At 42.2% G+C, this 20058-nt stretch overlaps 1 protein-coding gene and 1 long non-coding RNA gene across 2 annotated transcripts; both read right to left on the reverse strand.

The window, feature by feature from the left end:
* Positions 1–1661: 1661 nt before the first annotated feature.
* On the reverse strand, positions 1662–4187 carry LOC147233408 (transcription factor Sox-1a-like). Its single transcript, XM_086148226.1, has one exon. The coding sequence runs from the start codon at positions 3846–3848 to the stop codon at positions 2781–2783; it is 1068 nt and encodes a 355-aa protein (XP_086004352.1). The 5' UTR covers positions 3849–4187; the 3' UTR covers positions 1662–2780.
* Positions 4188–4666: 479 nt separating this feature from the next.
* On the reverse strand, positions 4667–18167 carry LOC147233409 (uncharacterized). Its single transcript, XR_015106224.1, has 4 exons — positions 18052–18167; positions 7966–8051; positions 6814–6881; positions 4667–6326 (listed from the first exon to the last, which is right to left on the reverse strand). It is a non-coding gene; the product is annotated as an uncharacterized LOC147233409 (long non-coding RNA).
* Positions 18168–20058: the final 1891 nt, after the last annotated feature.

Genomic DNA, 20058 nt, shown 5'->3' on the forward strand with positions numbered 1-20058 from the left:
CTCACTTGGCTAAAACAACAAATCATGCAGAAGAAGTGCCTCCAAGAATCAGCAGAAAATAGTAATTCAATTCAGATTGTTCGCTGATTAGTGGTTTTGAAACAGATTTTGTGGGCTGGGGGGGGTCATATATTTTTTGTTTGGTGCAGAAAGTAAACAAGGAATATAGAAATATTTAAGTAAACGTCAAATGAGAAGATACACATACTGTGTACCTTCTTTAGATCAGAAAGCAAAGACAATATTAAATCTCATATGAAATTGGCAGTCAACCGCACTAATGCCTCTTTTTTTATTAGTTCACCTGTTGGTGAGTTTCCTGATGAATGGAATAGTTGATTGATTTATCCCATTGAGAAAAATGATGGAGATTGTCGGTGTTCCCCAAACCCAGTAGGATGATGTCCTCAAACGTCCCCGACCCACAGTTGCATTAAAGTAGGATTACAAGATGAAATCAGAGAATTGAGTCATGTATTTTATTGAAATATGAAACTCCGATTAATGGTTGAAGTTTTTCTAAACGCAGACGTCTGAGACAAAATACCTTCAGTTAAAGCACCTGAACTGACATCCCTGCAAACTGCTTTATTTACAGCCTGTGCCATGTTTCTCTTTGCCTCCCCCTCCTTTTAAGGCCAAGTGGGAATTAGTCCAATAAAACCACGGGTGTTGTTTGCCGGGCCTCAGTTAAGGGTGACCCCCGCACTGCCCCCGGCGTACACCACGACTAATTCCCATTCTTCTCCTACACAAAAAAGAAAAAAAAAAACTCCTCCTCACCTCCTCCCTGCACCTACTCCACTCTCCGCTCATTCATGCCCAGCTCCCCGTCCCGGGGGGCCTCTGGCGATTCAGCCATCAAATTTTTAAAGAAGGAAATAATTAAACAAGTTACACGCACAAATGCGACCGTTTGATAAAGAGCGGGCAGGGGGATTGAACGCCTGGAGTGGCTGTGGAGGGAGCCAGGTGGAGGCAGGGGCTAGGGGGTTGGGGGAGAGTGGGGCCTCATCTGAAACCAGTTAAAGAATTAGAAATTCACTGACCGCCAGATACTCTTGTTGTCGGATTTACATTTTCTTGAGATCTCAATGACCAGGATCATGACCCTGACAGAGAGTTTGAAATAATGGACATTTTATTGGGCTGATTAACAGCTTATACTGTGATTATAGTAGATCTATCAGGAAAAGTCCCAACAAACTAAGTGAATCTCAATGATCAGATTAATGGTGATTTCGTGGGCAAAATTAATAGAAAAACTAACAGTACTGGTAAGATGGTGATGTTTAAGGGCCCACCATAAAATGTAAAAATAAAAAAAAAAAAGATACCATTTTTACTTTATTAAAACAGCAGTAATACACGAAGATGTAATTTATCCTGCATTTGGTCAGATTTATTTTAAATGCATCTCATGGAATTGAATTCAAGCGTCACAAGTAGATCTTTGTGAAACGTGACAAATCCTGAGAGTGGTGAAAAGGATAGCCCTTTGTTGAAATAAATTTTAGCTGAAAAGATTATAAAGTGTATCACTAAATAGTTTATAACAACGTGTATGTTTTTTTTTTTTGTGTAATGCAGACACTGGTACCGATGAAGGGCTAAATCGCGATTGGCAAGGTAATTAAAGTCAGGACAGGGGGGCTCAAATGTAAAACAATAAAAATGTAATTTAATGAAAACAAAACTCTCATTAAAGATGCGTTTGTCACAAAACATGTCACCATCTCAATATGACATTTCACTCATTGACTTTATACTTCAACACGGGCGGTGGATCATTATTTCAGCTTTTTTTTTTGAAGAAAGACGGATGGAAACAGGAGGAGGAGAAGAGCTGCTTGACCCGAGAATGACAGCGAGAAAGAGAGGAAAAAAAGACACAAAATCCCGTATACAGGGCATCCTGGTGCGAAATTTTTGTCTATTTACGTTTTACTTTTTATGTTTCAGTCAGGATCTGCTCTGCCCCCCCCAAAAATGGAAATGATATTAATAATGACAATAATATCCCATTACACCCTCCAAAAAATAGGTGGATTTTTTTTTATTTCAACTCAGCAAAAAAACCCTCCCCTTTCAACCCAAAAAAGGGGCTTGATATTTTTTTAAATTTATATACACTTGCATAAAAGCGTTTTCAGTAGACCTATTTATTCACAATTTACAAGATTTTACAACAACGAAAACAAATGGATATTACACCAACTGACTCACGAGTTTTACAAGCATGAAAACTGGAAATCAGTTTTTAAAAATGCAGCCTGAAAACTTTTTTTTTTTCCTTTTTCTTTCTTGGAAATACATCTCCGACTCCTCCCGCCGTTATTCTTCCGTTTCCGCGCATTTGAACGGGTTTGGGGGGTTGTTTCAATTCCACAGTAAAAAGAATAAAATAAAAATAAATAAAAACAAAAAGTCAGAAATTAAGAAAAATAACCTTAAAACGCACCAGCCATTCGCGGATTATAATTTAAATGGTGTCGAAACTTGGCATGCTCTAAATCCTGGAAACGGAAATAAAGCAGCTGCGCTCCCTTCAGTTCGGACAGACAGAAATTCACCACTAGAAGGAAATAAAAAGGAATATTTTAATTAAAAAAAAAAGTTTGTTCAAAGTAATTGCATTTTTTTGTATGGCTGTAACCGCCTATAATTTACATTTCATCATCTTCATCTTCATCACCATCAGCAGCAGCAGCAGCAGCAGCCTGCGCCCACATCTTAAATATTTGGTAGTGGTTTTGTTAGTGCTTTAGCATTTATGAGATTCAGATATGAGTCAGAGGAACCGTCCCGTTTACCGGAGCGGACCCGCTGCTCTGGTAGTGCTGCGGGTGCAACACATGCAGTCTGCTCTGAACGGAGGCTTCCCCCGCCGCCGTCTCTCCGGCTGGCAGGTACATGCTGATCATGTCCCGCAGGTCCCCCGTCGGGCACGGAGGCGGTGCGCGGGCCGCGGATACCGGTGGACTCACGCTCGGCTCCGATTTCACGAGGGACCCCAGAGTCCCTCCGATCGTCCCGGACACCGGTGACACCCCGGAGCTCTGGTGCTGGTGGGTGTAGCCGGTGATGCCCCCGTAGCCCGGCGGGGACGCGCTCATGTAGCTCTGCGAGTTCGAGATGGGGCTGTAAGATAAAGCGCTCATGTCGTACCTGTGCACGGGCTGCGGATTGTGCGGGTGGTGGTGCGGGTGGTGGTGCGGGTGATGCGCGTGGTGCGGGTGCGCGCCGCCGCCCGGGTGCTGAGTGTACGCCAGCTGAGCCTCCTGCATCATGGCGTGAGCCGCCGCCGCGGCGGCCGCCACCTGTCCCGAGTAGGCGCCGTTCGCCCAGCCGTTGACGTGCGCGGCGTAGCCCGGGTTGGCGCCGGCGTGGGCCCCGCCGGGGCTCTCCAGCCGCGGGCCACCGCCCATGCCCACGCCGGCGGGGGAGCCGAGGAGCCCCCCGGCCAGCGAGTACTTGTCCTTCTTCAGCAGCGTCTTGGTCTTCCGCCGCGGACGGTACTTGTAGTCCGGGTGCTCCTTCATGTGCATGGCCCGGAGCCGCTTCGCCTCGTCGATGAACGGCCGCTTCTCCGCCTCAGTCATCACCTTCCACTCGGCGCCCAGCCGCTTGCTGATCTCCGAGTTGTGCATCTTGGGGTTCTCCTGGGCCATTTTCCGCCGCTGACCCCGGGACCACACCATGAAGGCGTTCATGGGTCTCTTGATTCTCTCCTGGGGGACTTTGCCGCCGGTGCCCCCGCCTCCTCCCGCGTGTCCCCCCGGGTTGGCGGGGTTGGTCTGGGGCACTACGGGGGAATGTAAATCCGTCTCCATCATGATGCTATACATTCACCTTGTCTCGGGGGTGGGGTGAGGGGGGGGGAAGACCGGCCGTTGCTCAGCGGACACTCAGAGGCATTCAGGCCGGCCCGCGGGAGGACGAACTGGGCGACGAGAGCCGCGCGCTCTCGGGGTCGAAGTCTGCCGGGAGGAAACTCGCTCCTCACTTCCCCCTGCTCGTCCTTTTGGCTCCTGTCATTCGCCGAGGGGGAGAAGGAGGGAGGGGAAGGAGGGAGGGGGGGTACGCCGCCGAGCGGACCGGGAGCCGGTTCTTCTGGAGCGGGACTTCGGCGGGAGCCGTGCTGGGAAAAGTTAGCGGAGCGTGCCCGGGGCCGCGCGCTCTGACAGCTGCTAAATGAGAAGGGGGCGGCCAATGGAGAGGCGCGAGCGCAGACGTGATTTGCATGCAGGGGGGGCTCGAGCTTCTGGTGACGTCGGAGCGTGAGACCTCCAATTTACTCCCACTGTCATCTGTTCTGCGCGCGTGTTCCCCTGCCCGTCCGCCCGCCCGCCCGCGCGCGCGTCCCCCCTAGCCATTTCAATCAAGCGCGTCTGCGCACGCGCCCGCAGCGCCGGTCCGGAGGCCCGAGCTCTCCGGAAAATTAATAAGAAAAAAAAAAAAATCATCCGTCCTGTCCCAGGTACCCGGATGGAACTTTTTGGAAACTACAAAGTTCGTGCGACGAATCTTCGAAATAACAGCACAAACGAACAAATGGTAGATGTGAAGAACATCGAAAATGAAATCGAAAAAGCTCTTTTGGCAAAAAAATAAAAAACAACACACAAAAAAACAAAACAATAAAAAAACGTGTAAATATCCAATTCATTATTTTAATGGATTTTAATTTCAAGTTTCAGCTAGAAGCCCTAATTTCAAACACTTATGTCGACGCTTGAAAGAATATTTCAAACGCCCCCCCCTTTCTTCTTTACCGACGTATAGACCGTATTTTCTCCCCGATTCAGAGCCACAGGTGCTTTTCTGTTGTCCCCGTTGCTAGGAAACAGGTGACTGACGCCCGGAACACGTGCCATTCAAAGCACCCCCTTTGTTTGTTCCGGGGGCGCGGTGCGGCTTGCAGGGGGAGAGATTTAACCCCGCAGACAAAAAAACAAACAAACAAAAAAAAACCAACAACAACAACAAAAAGGGAGGCACGGTGGAAATATTCTTAAAAAATAGGTAATACAAAACAAAAGCACCGCAAGCTTGTAGGCCGCGTAAAGGCCCAGCGTGTGATGATAACAAAAAAAAAATCGAATTCAAATCAAGAATTCAGCAAAACGATTCTATTGAGTGAATTATATTGTAATTTATTATTAACCGTCATTCTGTTATTTTTACACATTTAAATGACAATCATACACGTTACAATAATACTGGATTTCCCCCATTTTTGTCTCTGGTTGTTATTTGCTTTCTAATCCGTAGGTCCCTTTTCTTTCTAAATACAAATACCGGCTCGCACTCGTTGCATAATTTAATCCAGTGAAGTTTGCGCACGATTGTTCCGACGAACGCTGCTGGAATAAACTGATGCCAGTCAGCATACTATCCTGACGTGCGTGCGTGCGCGCGTCCACGTCCAGACGTCACACTGTCCCAAAAAGCGCCAGCCGCTAATTGGCTTCCACGTTGCGGCTGCAAAAGATACAGCAGTCGGTGTTCATCTGGCTGCTGGCGGTTAAAGTGACATGATTTCGTTTTTAGAGAAAGTTGTGTTTTGTTTCGTTTTTTATTCATTTACCAAACCATTAAAACAGCACACTGCATCTGTGGCAATGATATTTTTTCCAAACAGCATTTACACAATCAGGAGACCCCATGAACACCCCAAAAAACAACAAGGCCACATTAAAATGTTACATCATATATATGTGTGCAATATCTATCATGAACGGTTGTCCCGGTTCCTTTTACCCCCCCCCAGTTCATCACTTTCTCCTGTCAAATAGTCAATACAGTGGAGGCCGAAAAAACAAAAAACAACGATGTAAGAAGCACTTTAAACCAGGGAGGTAAAAATATTTATTTGCCCTCTTCTTTAATGGAACAGAAGACATCGATAAGATAATACAGGGGGAGTGATCGTGACATTTATTATATAGTCCATCTTTTCCATGTGTGTTTTCCCCCACTGTCTGAGGAGGAAGAGAGAGAGATACAGCTGCATATTCTTAAACACTTGTCGCCTGGTGGTTGAGTCACCTGCTCCAGTGGCTTCCTGTCATGTGGAGGATCTCGTCGGCCCTTTGGGATTAACCTTCCCAAGTGGCATCTGTCAGGTGCTGCCTGCCTCTCAGCAAGCTGGTTAAATGTTGGCACGGTGGTACGTGTGTGGCTCACTTATACTAGTCAGCTGTAGTGCTGTTAAGTGGCTTGTACGGTTTGTTTTGTATCTGATTCCAGCACAGAACACATAGATTCAGTGGAACGCAGAATAATCAGCTGGCATCATCGGCGGTCCTTCTCCCGGGTGGAAACTGTGTCAAAGAGTCCACATAGTCTACATCATTTTAGAATTTACCATGTTACTGCTCCTTGTCACATTATACTCTGGACTATTGCACTTTCCACTATCTAGTTATATAAGTGTTTGCTTTGTGTAATGTTTCTCAAAGAAGTCCATTGACAGCTTCCAAGTAACCAATAGCTCTTCACAAGCATTTACATGGTTTAATTTCGTGAAATTGAGAAAATATTGACATTGTGAGTCTCTGCTTTGTCCTGTTGGTGTGATACGGGAAGGGGATGATAACACTACGCATTTGTTTTCTACTGATGTCTCAAGATCAGTCTTTAGCTCTTTGTCTCCTTTGTCCAATTGTCCCTCTATTTTTGAATCACTTTTGTAAATCAAAAGTTCAAATGTACGGTAAGACAACTACACGTCATAGCAGGGTTGTGTGTGTGTGTATATATACATTCGCTAATTTTGAAATCTGTGGTAGAATTCAAGATGCTTCTCACCAGTTCAGAAGATAAATGATTCCAAGGATTTTGACATCCAAGGAAGTTCTGGCAAATATTCTCTCTATCTGTGAAACAAAAAAAATCAAAGCCTAACCATGACTGGACTGCATATGCATTTCACAATGCTGATGTTGGGGGGTTGAATTGAAATGCTTGTGGAGGGGTGAGCTGGGAATAAACTCCATTCTCCGTAGCCTAACCCTACATAATGTGATGAAAAATATAACTATAAATATTAATATAAAATTCCCATTTTCATGGCAGGAGAAGTTAGTAGTTCTGTAGTTCTGATTATTATTCTTCATTCAATGGTATGTGGCAGAAACCGAGATTTCTTTCCTTTTCAACTGTTTCAACATTTTCCCAAAATGAGATTCATCTCCCTGTCTGTTTAACCAGAAGGATCTGCTGACTGATTCTGTGTCCCCCAAAAACTTTATCGATTTTAGCCTTGCACTTTTACCAAATGGGTGTTTTGATGCATGATCAACAAGCTAAGTGTGACACAAGATGTGAGACAAGATGTTTAAATGACAAATAATGATGAGACCTGAGCAAAAAAGCAGATTTGACAGTGGCCTCTTATTTTTTTTTCTTCTAATAATAGAAGGTGATGTTACAGCTGCAATAGGAATAAATGAAAAATTGAATGTTTTAACTGGGTAGAAACCCATTACCCTGAATCTCTGGACAATTTAATTTTTTGAGTCCATGGGTTTTAAAAGAGATTTTTATCTCACTTGAACTGGTTCACTGGATACTATCCAAAAACTCAGACTTATCGGTTGAAGTCTGTAGAAATGACATACGTATTGACTAGTCAGTTTTTATACCTTTTTTTTTTTTACATTAAAAAAATAAGTATGGGTGTAAAAATAGTAGCTAGACTTTAAAATTAAGCAACAAAAAAAGCACTTTTAAAAGAAAATAAGGCACACCATTGTGAGTGGTTGTGCCTTTAAGTCATTTATCAATGCATCATCTTGTGTGGGAACTACACACAAGGTGAAGCACGTTTTTGCAATTTGAGCTATCCAACCTCAGAGGAGCAGTGAAAATTACGCTGGGATGAAGTCGGTTCATCTGCAGCCCTGCTTGGGTTTATCCACATGGGGTTCAGTCGATGTAAAAACAGCACATTAGACGTACCCATTTGCTTGTCTGTTATCAGTCGACCACCGTCTTCAGCCCCCAGTGTTTTCAGTCGGGCTTCGAATCTTCTCTATCCAAAGAGGCTGATAACACAGGTGACCGTAACCACACACATTTGTTAGTAAATCCAGAGGAATTAGTGGGGTTTTATCTTTACACTCATGTGGCAGGGGGATAGAAATGCTAACACAGATAAATTCTAACGAGATCTGTGATGAATAATCAAGTTTTTGTTTGTATGATATCCATGTTTTGGCATATGACCGGGTTTAAGCAATGGAAGAAGTATAACCACCGTCATATATTAATCCTGAAAATAAATGATACTATTCCTTATTTTTTTCTAAAGATTCCGTTCCATCTATTGTACCTTTTAAAAGGCTGTGAACGTCTCATGAACGAAAGACTCGAGTCGAGCACGAATGCCACAACTGCTTCAACCAAAGTGCCAATTCATTCATGAAATAAGGAGGTACTTGGTACTCGAGTACAGACATTAGAACATGGCTGAGATATTTCCTGATGTTCTATGAACAAGTCTGGGTCAATTGAAAAAAATGGACCAACGAGTTTGTTATGGAGATGTGCTGTGAGTGCACTCACAGGGTTTCCTCTTAAGCATTACCCCATCCATTCAGTATATGCAACTCAACAGTTGGAGGCATAAACAATAAATCTCACAGGGTGAATATTGTTTAATCATGGCGGTGCAGCAGGTGTTCAACTGTACTGCAAAACCCGAAATGCATCCAAAACACTATTGTGGGTCCCAATATGGTTCTTCAGCGCAGCCTTGAGGAAATAAAATTTGTACACTACCTGATCTATTCCTGGTGCAAAATTTCAAAGCTCATGGAAGTCTGTGTATTTTTACCATTTTTTTTTTTTTTTTTTTTTTTAAATGTCACATGCAGCTTAAGTCAGATGTCGATGTGTTAGAAAAGAATATATGTGTGGATCAGTCAATTTTTCTTTCACGCCCCCACTGTAAAAAAAAAAAAAATCCATGTAAATAAAAGGAACTGAATACAGGAAGGGTCTTTTTTTGTGTTGAAGGCTTGAGCACATTTCTATGTACTCCTGCAGTTATAACTGTATTCACTATTTCTCAAATGTATTGCATCGGTGGTGGGAAAAAAACACACTAGCGCTGGATTGTACTGGACCTAAAGGTTCTGGGTTTCGAAAGTTGTGGATTTTAACCGGAGCCTGTCTGGTTGAATTGGAAATGCCTAGAGCCCACGCCAACCAGAATTGTTTGAAGGAGGGAGGCCAGCTCACGAATGGCTTTTTGCCAGAACACCTACCGCAGCCATGCTTTTGTCGTAAAACTTGATTCCATCATTTGCCTTTCCCTGTTTAGAGCAGTCATAAAGCAGTATAATGTGACCTTTTCAACTTGCTTGACCCAAAAGACACCCAGATTCATCAAAATCATCATAGTTACTCGTCAAGATTCCAAATTTGTCTATACTGTAAAGTGACAGGATGAAGAATACTGAATTTGAAATGCTATAAATAATTAACATAAACACCAATTATTTTCTTTTGAGACATAATTAACATAATCTCAAAAATAATTTTCATTCAACAAAAAGAGACATGACGGAAGAACATGCTTGGTAATTTAAGCAAATCACACGTTGCTAATACCAATGCTAATCAGCCTCTAATGTTAGTAAAATGATTTTCTCAATGCATCCCCCTGGACAATGCAGCGATAGAGACAGTCAGGTGATAAAACACTCAGCAATTCAAATATTCTCCCCTGCTATTAGGTCTCTCCTTCTCTCTCTCTCTTTCTCTCTCTCTCACACACACAATACAGGGACAGAGGCCTAACAGAATCAAAGGCATTTCTTCTGTGCAGCAGCCAACCCAGTGAGTTTGTTTAAGGCTCTCTGTCATAGCAAGCTGTCAACTCTACTGGAGTTCAGCTGCACTAACAGAGCAGAGTATGCGCACATGCACGCAGACACGCAAGCACACACAAACACATGAGAAAATGATCACAAGTGATCACACAATACGACCGCAAGATTAACCTAGGTGATGGTAAAAACGATATTTCACAGAAACTTAATACAATCAAACGTGTTTCTTTGACAATCTATCGGACTTATTAGCTTGATAAACGTCCCCTGCTGTAGTGTTGGTCTACAGCTCCATTTCACATGCAGTGGCTTCAAACATAGACTGCACATGTTTACATGACATATTTTTCCTTCTATTCATTCTGTCCATGCCTTCAACACAAAAACAGTTTTTCTGTTTTTGTGTTGAACACACAGTACACGAAGTGTGACTGTGGAGGCCAGAAAAAGAGGGAAAAGGCCACAGATTGTGAACAAAAGTTTCAAAACCTCAGTTTGAAAAAGTGTTTTAAGACTAATTTCATGTTAATCAGCCTGACATTTATAAAAGCTCAGAACTTTCCAGTGGCAGAGGACCAAACCAGAATTTGATGATGCCGATAAAGAAATCAAGTTGGCTTTATTATATTGATCTATGTGGGCTTGACTGACTATGAACTGATCTGATTGGACCAGACAGGAAAGTTTCCTGATGTTTTGAGTACTGGCCAAGTGCCAGCCACCGCAAAAATTTTAGTACTTAAAAGTTCTGCTGAATAAGACTTTATTTGTCCATAATTCAATCTTCCCAGTGCTATCGTTTAGGGTTCATAACTGGGATGGTTTAAAGCTGGTTATCGTCGTAACTTTGTGATGCATAGTGCCATCGTTTTGTGTTCTGCAATTCATTGTTTACCAGTGCTTTTGGTGTGTGTTTAATGGTGCTGTTCAATGTTTATTCGTGCAGTATTTAAGTGTTAGTTCGCTTTGTTGGACTTACTGTGGAATCAAGAATTGTTTTTTTATGCATTGTTCCTCATTCTACATTTCCAAAGATGCCATATTGTGATTTTTTTTTTATAAAACATCTTTCTGTATCCACCCCGCACTGTCATTCAGTTGTCATTTTTTGAATGCAAATTTGAATTTCCTTTGCTTCCATTGAAGTTTTTTTCAAATTCACTTTCTCCCATAACTTCCATGAATAAATTAACCAGTTGCAGTCATTCGCATGATTGGCCCTTCATGCACCCCCCTCCCCGTCTTCTGGTGTCAGGGTAACATAGACTTGCTAACACAACACTGTTGGCATTGGCGCTCATTTAATCGTCACACCATGTCCTTTGATTGACACCGAATGAACGCCATGGGCTCCGTTTACAAGACGATCATGTGGCAGAGGCTTTCTGATTTTTTTTTTCTGTCTGCTAGAGGGCTCTGCACCTCCACTGTGGCCTCAAGAGTATTTATTATCCCATTTATCACATACCTCCATTACAAACAACTGCCCCTGCAACACACATTCTGACTCTTCCTTTGTGGACAGCAGTCCAACTGCTATATCGATTCAACTACAGAACATGGTAAAAGAAATTTATAGATAGTCGAAAATGTGCAGAAACAGTCAAGAGCAAGGTTTCAGTATGCAAAATGACTAAATAACTCAATTATCGATCAAAATTCTGGCTTCATTGACATTTGGCCAGTATTTGAATGTTGTCACAGCAGACAACTGGGTGCATCAGGCTTCAGTTTAAGACCAGAAATAGAATGACTTCACAAAAGAAAGATCAGCTTGGAAACTGTTTCTCCTCTTTGACTCTTTCAGTCTAAAATGAGAAATCATGTCTTTTATGTATTAACTTTTCTGTGGAAACTACGGAAGATTATGGTTCATGAGTGGTGTGCCTAAAAAAAGCAAGAAATCCACCTCTTCTCTAAGGTTTGTCCAAATGTAATTGAAAATTATTGTCTTATGCGTTGATGTTTCAAGAAAACCTACCATGTTTTGATATAAATATTCCCTGATTGTAGGCACTAAAGTAGTTCTTTTCTATTTAAGTCATTCAGTTATATTTTCAAATTCGACAATTCGTCCCCATAACATGAAATGGACTTGTGTCAAATAATTCCAAAATGCAGCTGCAGGAACTTTTATAGAAGGCAGGGTGTGTACGCTATATATATATATATACACACACACACACACACACACACACAGAGCTATAACTTGGTTATAATTCAATGATAATGGCTACAGTGTTGATTTAGTTTAACTTCACATCGTGCCAGTTTTCCATCATTTGTGAGTCTGGAGAAGGCAGTTCGAGCAGTGTTGATGCTGTAGCTACCTATTTTGCTTTCCTTTCCTTCCTTCCTTATCTCTCTCTCTTTCACCCCCCCCCCCCCCCACACACACACACTTCTGCACACACACACACACACACACACACACACACACACTTCTGCACACACCTTTAATTTAATTAGACCATGTGCAGCCTCCCTCCCTGCCAGTATTGTCAAAGCGCTCGGGAGCAGCCAACACTATGACTGATTACTTCTAGATAGGAAGAAATATGATTAGCCCATGTCTCGTTCTCTGTCTCTCTCTCTCTGGGTGTGTGTGTGTGTGTGTGTGTGTGTGTGTGTGTGTGTGTGTGTGTGTGTGTGTGTGTGTGTGTGTGTGTGTGTGTGTGTGTGTGTGTGTGTGTGTGTGTGTGTGTGTGTGTGTGTGTGTGTGTGTGTGTGTGTGTGTGTGTGTGTGTGTGAACAGGAATGACATCTGATTGTGGTTGGGTTAGTGGTGAAAGTGGAAATAATGTTGATGGAGTAGATTATAATCATATTAACATCACATATATCCGTGTTAATATGATTTTTTTTTTTCCAAAAATGGTTGTGATCTGTTGGTTTACAAGAAAACATTTTTCAAGTAGTGTTTTCAAGCCAGGTATTAATTTCTGATTTGTCTGTGTGGCTGAAATATTTGTATTGTTAGAAAAAAGGAAAGTTTAGAGATAAAATGATCATTTGAAAAACACTGGGACAAAAAGGAATCACTGCCAACAACAGTGCAGTTATAGAGTGAAGTGAGGGGTGTTTGAGCCAGTCAGTACAGGTTTCTGTCCTTTGATATTCAAAAATTTCAAAAATGATTTGAAATTGAATCCTTGGTTTCTCTTGATGAACTCATGTAAGTTTTGACACAAGATCAGAACTGCGGAGGGTAAAAGTAACCAGTGTGTCTGTGGACTGAGGACGACTTACTTATTTTTTAATATGTTTATGATTTTTGCTGAGCTTTTTCTGCAAGTTTTGGATTTAAACTGATCTCTAACCCGGCGGGGTTGGAACCTTAGTGAATTGGATGTTGACAAGTGAAGTTACATTAATAAAATAAATTATTTTCCTGATGTGGTAGAGCCTTGTTCAGTTACCAGACAGATAAAATAAAACAGTGTTTTAGTTACAAGCCTTGTCAAACGATTTCAAATCCATCTGAGGTGATTAGTTTGAATGATTATGAATCCATGTTCAAATAATCAGAGGAGCACGGATGCAAAGAGGATGGGAAGTGAGGAGAAACAAGAAGGTTGAGCAAGGTTGAGGAAGAGCTCCCGTCTATCATTATTAGTTTTGTTTCCAAATGGAGAGGAGGTAAACACAAAGTCTTTGATTCTGGGTAACAAGATTAGTCTTGTTAAAAGGAGAAGTGCAATTAGAGAGAGAGAGGAGTAAGAATGAAATTGTAACCTTGTTGGAAAGGGGCAAGGAAAGACGGAGGAATCCTGCCGAGCACCGGTAGAAATAAAAAGAGAGAGAGAGGGAGGGAGGGAGAGCTGGGCTGGGATGAAGTGACCCCGGCAAAAACAGATTAGTCGACCATGAAGAGGATTACCAGCAATGATAGTCCCTCTGAGGAAGCAGAGTCAGAGCAAGCCAATGCAAATATACACAGACACACATGCACGCACGCATGCACACACACACACACACACACACAATGAGCACTTTGAAATGACTATCCTGTCGGCTAATGCAAACACACACATAGCAGAGCATATACACAGACCTGGGGCCACGTTTATAAAACAAGGCTTCAGGATCCAGACACTGAGAGTTTAGGTGCACACAAAAGCCGTTAATCGTGTGCATTAATAAAACCCTGCCCGCCATCGTCTGAGGCCAACTTCACATTTTCGAACTCACAATTCACCTGGTAATATGTTATCGTGGATCAGCCCTGTGTCCCGCCCTCAACACGTCTGCAGTCAACCAGTGATGTTCAAGGCATAGCCCTTGTAGATGAGTGCTGAACAAAGACGCTATCAAGACAACGTTCAACTTAGAAATCGTCCGTTGTGCGCACACACACACACACACACACACACACACACACACACACACACACACACACACACACACATCACTGCAGTGTTTACATTCAATCAACATCACCCAATAATGAGAACATGTAATGACGCATCATTCACACAAGAGTGAGGAAGAGAATGTTTGTTTCCACTTTTCTCTGGTGGTAGACCAGCTAACATAACTAAAACCTACGGGAATAGTATCAGAATATTATTCTCGAAGTTCATCGCCACTTTTGAGACACTGGAGTGGTGAAGTAAATTTGATTATCGTGAAAACCGTCAAACGATGATATCATTAATATTCAATTAACTATCAATCAATGGTCTACATCCAGACACACATTGTGTTTGACCAAAATGATCTTTGTTTCTGCAAATTCCCTTTAATAGTAATAAAAATAATGACGAAAAATGTTTATTAAGTGTAAATTCCCAGCAAATGCTCTCAAAGTGTAACTAATCCTGAAAAACTCTTACAATTTGAATTATTTACCTTTAAAACTACTGAAATGAGATGCAAATTAATTATTTATTGTCCAGATAAAAAGCTATGGTTAAACCACAACATGCTTATGCTTACAAGAATTTCTGTTTGGGAATTGAAACGAGTCTGATTATCTGATTTTGGTATCGAAATAGGGATATAGAATATTGCAATGCTCAATCCTTTGCTCATGGCCAACACATGATTTTTGATTGTTGCAATGGAAATCTTCTATCACCTGTTGACAGTCAAAGAAAAGTTGTTAGGTTTTAATTGTAGCTTTTCTTCCCTTGAGAAACAAACATGTATATGTACATAAAGAAGTGTTTATCTAAATCAAAATTAAATAAATTTCATCAAATCCTAATGAAGGAAATCACATGAAAAATAAAACAATTTTCAGTGTGTTGACTATCTGCAACAGTAAAGCTGCATTATTTTTTAACTGACATGATTTTAAATCCTTTGTGTTTTTTTTTCTATTCATATCTTCTTCACTTAAATTTCACTTCTCAGTTTTTTGATATAAATCAAGTTAATTACATAAATTTTATCTATTATATTCAGGAATATATTTGGATTGTGACTGGAAACATGAAATTCATCAGATTCTGCTTCAGACACGGCGGCAAATGAGAAAATGCAAATCAGCCCTGCATTTCTGCCTTTTTGCACCACGCAGCAGCAAAAACAGCTGACTGTCAGGGACGTGTGTGTGCACGGACACGGACGCTGTCTGTTTGCCACAGAACGCTAATCCGAGCTGACCGCCGCGGCTGCTGATTTTTCAACACAACTGAAAACACGGCTGTGGGCAGAAAGTTCTGTCAGCTGAGACAAAGATTTATCAAAACATGGAAACATGGAGGCTCGCCGTGAATAGACAAAAGCTGACAAACACACACCCACACACACATACACACCCACAGACACACACAAACAACTGTGCTCGTCCACCATCGACCAGTACAGCGAAACCAAAGACTGCCGCCGGAGTTCTTTACGAGGACAGTCGTCCTGGCATCAGATTTGATCCTCTTCCCCCGAGACGGAGGAATGTTTTTCTACTACATTCTTGACTGTTTCTATTTGTTTGTGTGGATCTAGAACTCTGAGTTCTTAGGCTCTTATGGAAATCAAATCAACCTGAGTGACACGGAGGCCGTTGTGTGTCAGAGATGAATGCTAGACCAGGTTGAAGTTTAATTTCAAATTCAAGGGTCAAAATTTGAAAGGTCAAATGGACACATTACAATTCCCTCACATCCAAATTAATACAACAATGAAAGGATGAAAGATGGCAACCCTTTCGTTCTAGCTGACATTTCTCTCCATTCCACTGAAGGTGTGTTTTGATGTGAGGACCCCCACTTGCTTAAAAGCAAGATGGGGGTCTTCTCGCTCTCTCTCTCTCTCTCTACCTGTCTTCATCCCATTCCACTCCTCTTAAATGAGGGCTTTTTCCCCATTTTTTTTTTTTCTTTTTTTTGCTGTTGGCGGGGGGACAACAGACTCCCGGAAGAATGAGGGTTTCCAGTTGGGCGCCTTTAAGTGCAGGCCTAAGGAGTGTGTTGCTCTTTCTCCCTCTCTTTCTCTCTCTCACACACACACAAACCCTCTCAATCTCTCACTCGCCCTAAATAGGGTCAAGCTCCCAGCAAGGACCTGCTGTTTTCAAAGATCCCAAAGAGCAGCTCCCCTCCATCTGCCATTTCCTCCTCCCCATCAACAACCTTTTCAGCTCCATTCCTTTCCCCCATCGTTTTTTTCTTCTGCATCCTTACATCTTAGGAGATATGTGATTTATGTGTTTTTGTTTGATGGTATGAAGAGCCCAGCAAGCATTCGCTGCAAATGTCCATCTCGTATCACCAGTAATATTGATATCATTAGTTTTTTGCTGGATGATTGACACTAAACCACAAGGTGATTTCCAGGTGCTTAGATGTCATGATTAAATAATATCAGCCTTGACAACCAGTGAAAATATATTGGATAAGTTCTGATGTGTCTGACTCGTCATTAGAAAAGTGTTGATTATCCATTTGGAATGTCAATGACATAAAGGCTAGTCATTCATATTCAAACGAAAGAGGGTCATCTATTCTACAATAAGGAATTTTTAAATTAAAGACACAGCAATTTATTGAGTAACTATAGTTCAGAGCAAGGCAGACCCTTTAACCTTTTTATGCATTCATGTAGTTTCCAAGGGATAAATAATCATTGTCATCATTCTACAACATCAGTGGCTTAGAGGTAATGAAGCAGGGGAGGATGGAGGAAGCAAGTATAGAAACTGACCTCACATAGAGATAATATTTCAACACAAAGTACAGTGGTTTCCTTTTCTAAGACAGCCTGTTCTTGTCTGGATGATTCCAAACCTACAGATAAAACATCTTAGATAATCACAGAATTAGTCCAATTACAGAGTGGTCAGAGATAATCCCAATAATTTGGCATAAGATGGTAATGACACAGTCATACATTCCTACAAGAGACTAGTTCCCTCTCGATTGCAAAAATAGGGGCGTAACATCTTATTAGGAAGGAATAAAGCTCTAAATACTGCTAATGCAAAATAAGTTTTGTGTGACCGTGATAGTCCAGGGAAGCTAGATTTTGTTCAGTAGGATGGTGAAAGAAAAAAGAAAAGCAGCGGCTTTACATCATGGGGATATTTAGTTTTTGTTGAACGTGAAGGCACTGAATGTCAACATCAAAACTCTGGTCAGGCGCCCGGTAATGACAAATAAAGTAGTCTGAGAACTCTTGGCAGGCAACCTGTGGCGTTTGGGGCGGTTGGGGGGGCAATGATTTTTCTCGTCTTGTGTTCTGATGTCTGTTTAGATCTCAATCACAGTCAAAAGATAACAGGGTGATGATATGACTTCGTCTATAACCAAAGCTACAGTGGCATTGGCTGATCATTACCTAAACCTGAACTTCCATTGCTGTGTAACACACACACACACACACACACACATAGACACACACACACATACACACACATAGACACATACCTCCATGCCTGAATTAGGCCCTCCCTCTGTCAGAAGTAGCAACATACCTTCACTCTGTTTACAAGGCCTCCATCTTTCCATGGGTGACAGAAGTAGATGGGCAGGTTAAAGGGCACTTTTTTCCCATCAAACAATCCGGGATGAGGCTAACTTAACCAGTTCTACACTGCTTTTATCACGATTTGCTGGAGCACGGCGGGAAAATGAAAGCCGACGGGTGTAAAATCCAAGCTTATTAACGTCTCATTGCTCCACGATGAAAGAGTCTCAAAGCCTTACATCTTTTCTGCAGTTCTTAAAGAACTCTGCTTGTCTATTCAAAGCACAAACTGGAGACCAACCTGAATCCACAAGTTTTCATCCTCTGGCTTCTTTTTACTTGCTTCCTTTCTTGCCTTCGCTCTACCCAGGCCTGTCTACACTCCTTCCCACCCTCCTCAAGCCTTCTCTGGCGAGACCTCACCTCTCGTATCCCAGACGCCCCCCCCCTTCCCTGCATGTTGTTCCTCCCAACCCCAACTCTCCGACACCACCGTCGATGGTCAGTGTGGCTCTCTGCTCCCCTCCAACCCATACTGGGTTTTATTTAATTTGTCCGTATAATAGACGTGAATGAACCCCAGGGTTTAGGGCTACACCGGCAGAGAAAGCGACAGAGGAGGGGAGGGGCAGGCCGCTCAGCAATGTGTGTCAAAAGAGAAACAATAAGTGCCATTATTTTTGATTGGCTTCCCCTTTTTGAAAATTACTTCCAAAGTGTGATGTCCCATTGTGGGGGAAGAATAACGAAGAACAATGCAGCAGGGGGCGGGGGTATAGTCTTATATATGCAGGCAAATTTTCAAGGGGGCTTTGGCCAATACTGGCTGGCCTGCACTGGATAACCCTGCAGCGCAGTGGCTAGGCCAGGGGTTAGGCTCATAATGGGAGGCATTGGGAAGCCTTTAGTTGCCATTGTGGTGGCTGTATCAACAGAGAGGCCACTGGGAGTTGCCTGGCATGGGGAGCGGAGAAAAGGCCTTTTATCCCTTCCCTTTCAGAATGAAAGAGGGATAGTGAAAGTGAGACTGAGGCAGAGAGACATTATCACAGCAGATTCATGCAGCATCTCCCTCTCATTTATCCTGATGAGAGTTTTGGGAGAGTGTGAAAAGAGATCAAAATGCGCAGACGATGAAAGGTTCACTTTGGTACTACTTAAATTCATTGGGGCCATTGGGACGTATAAATGCATGCTACCCATGTCCGTCTCTTCAACCTTGGTCTATAACTGTTGAGTATTTCTGTACCGTATCAGAGCATCAGAGGTGTTTAATTTGATTTGTCATTTTTTAAAAATTTTTATCATTTTTTTGCGGAAATATCACATACGTACACAAAACTGGTAGAATAAAGCTATTGTAAAGAAACTTGATTACACATCCAGTGAACGTCCAGACTTTCATGCTAGGATAAATTCAATGAAAGTTGGAACAAAAATATTATATTTAAAGTACACATAGAGGTATAAAAATATAATCGTACTTATATGAAGAAAGACTCACATAAAGCATTACTACAGACAGCAATTACATTCAGAAAACATTGTGAAGAGAAAAAGTCAATATCTGTCTGTTGCATCAACAGAAAAATTTGAAAATGAGGGAAGAATGCCTTTTTCCCTGCTTTGGCCTGCCTTTTGTTGGAAACATATAGTTTGATATGTAAAACCAGTAATAGCAGTTTCTGCACTTTTATTAGTGATGCTTTTTTCACACATATGCTCAGATTATTTAGGTTATTAGGTATAGAGAAGGTTTGCCAGTGCTGTGAGTGATTTTCAAAGGCCAGTTATATATGCAGCACAACATCAGCGAAAATTTTACAACTGCACTTAACCTATCATGGATGAAACACGAGCAGCGGGCAGCCACTTAGCGGGGCCTGGGGTGCAGTTGGGGGTTCGGCTCAACAACACTTCAGCAGGCGAGGAGGAACTGGGGAATTGAACCAGGAAACTGTGGTTTCATTAAAATTGCTCTCAGCACCTGAATTGCGACTGCCAACTGTTGCTGAAGAAGTGTGGTCAACCTAAAGCATCCCTTCAGATCACTCTTCACGCTCGTCATTGTAAACAGGCAGAAACACACAGTACATAGTACATACACAGTACGTACATACACAGTCACGCACGCAAACACACATGCACACACACACACACCCACGGAGTGGGTTGTCAATATCACTGTCAGTCCATTCATTCATCCAGCTCCACCTGGGAAAGAGACAGACATGTGTTTACTCTTGATTCTATTCCCCACGGCAAACAGACACACACACACACACACACACACACACACACACACACA

The sequence above is a fragment of the Fistularia commersonii genome, chromosome 6 (genome assembly GCF_037954325.1).
Source record: "Fistularia commersonii isolate RoL2024-O1a breed Wild chromosome 6, RoL_Fcom_v1.0, whole genome shotgun sequence".
Taxonomy (NCBI): Eukaryota; Metazoa; Chordata; class Actinopteri; order Syngnathiformes; family Fistulariidae; genus Fistularia; species Fistularia commersonii.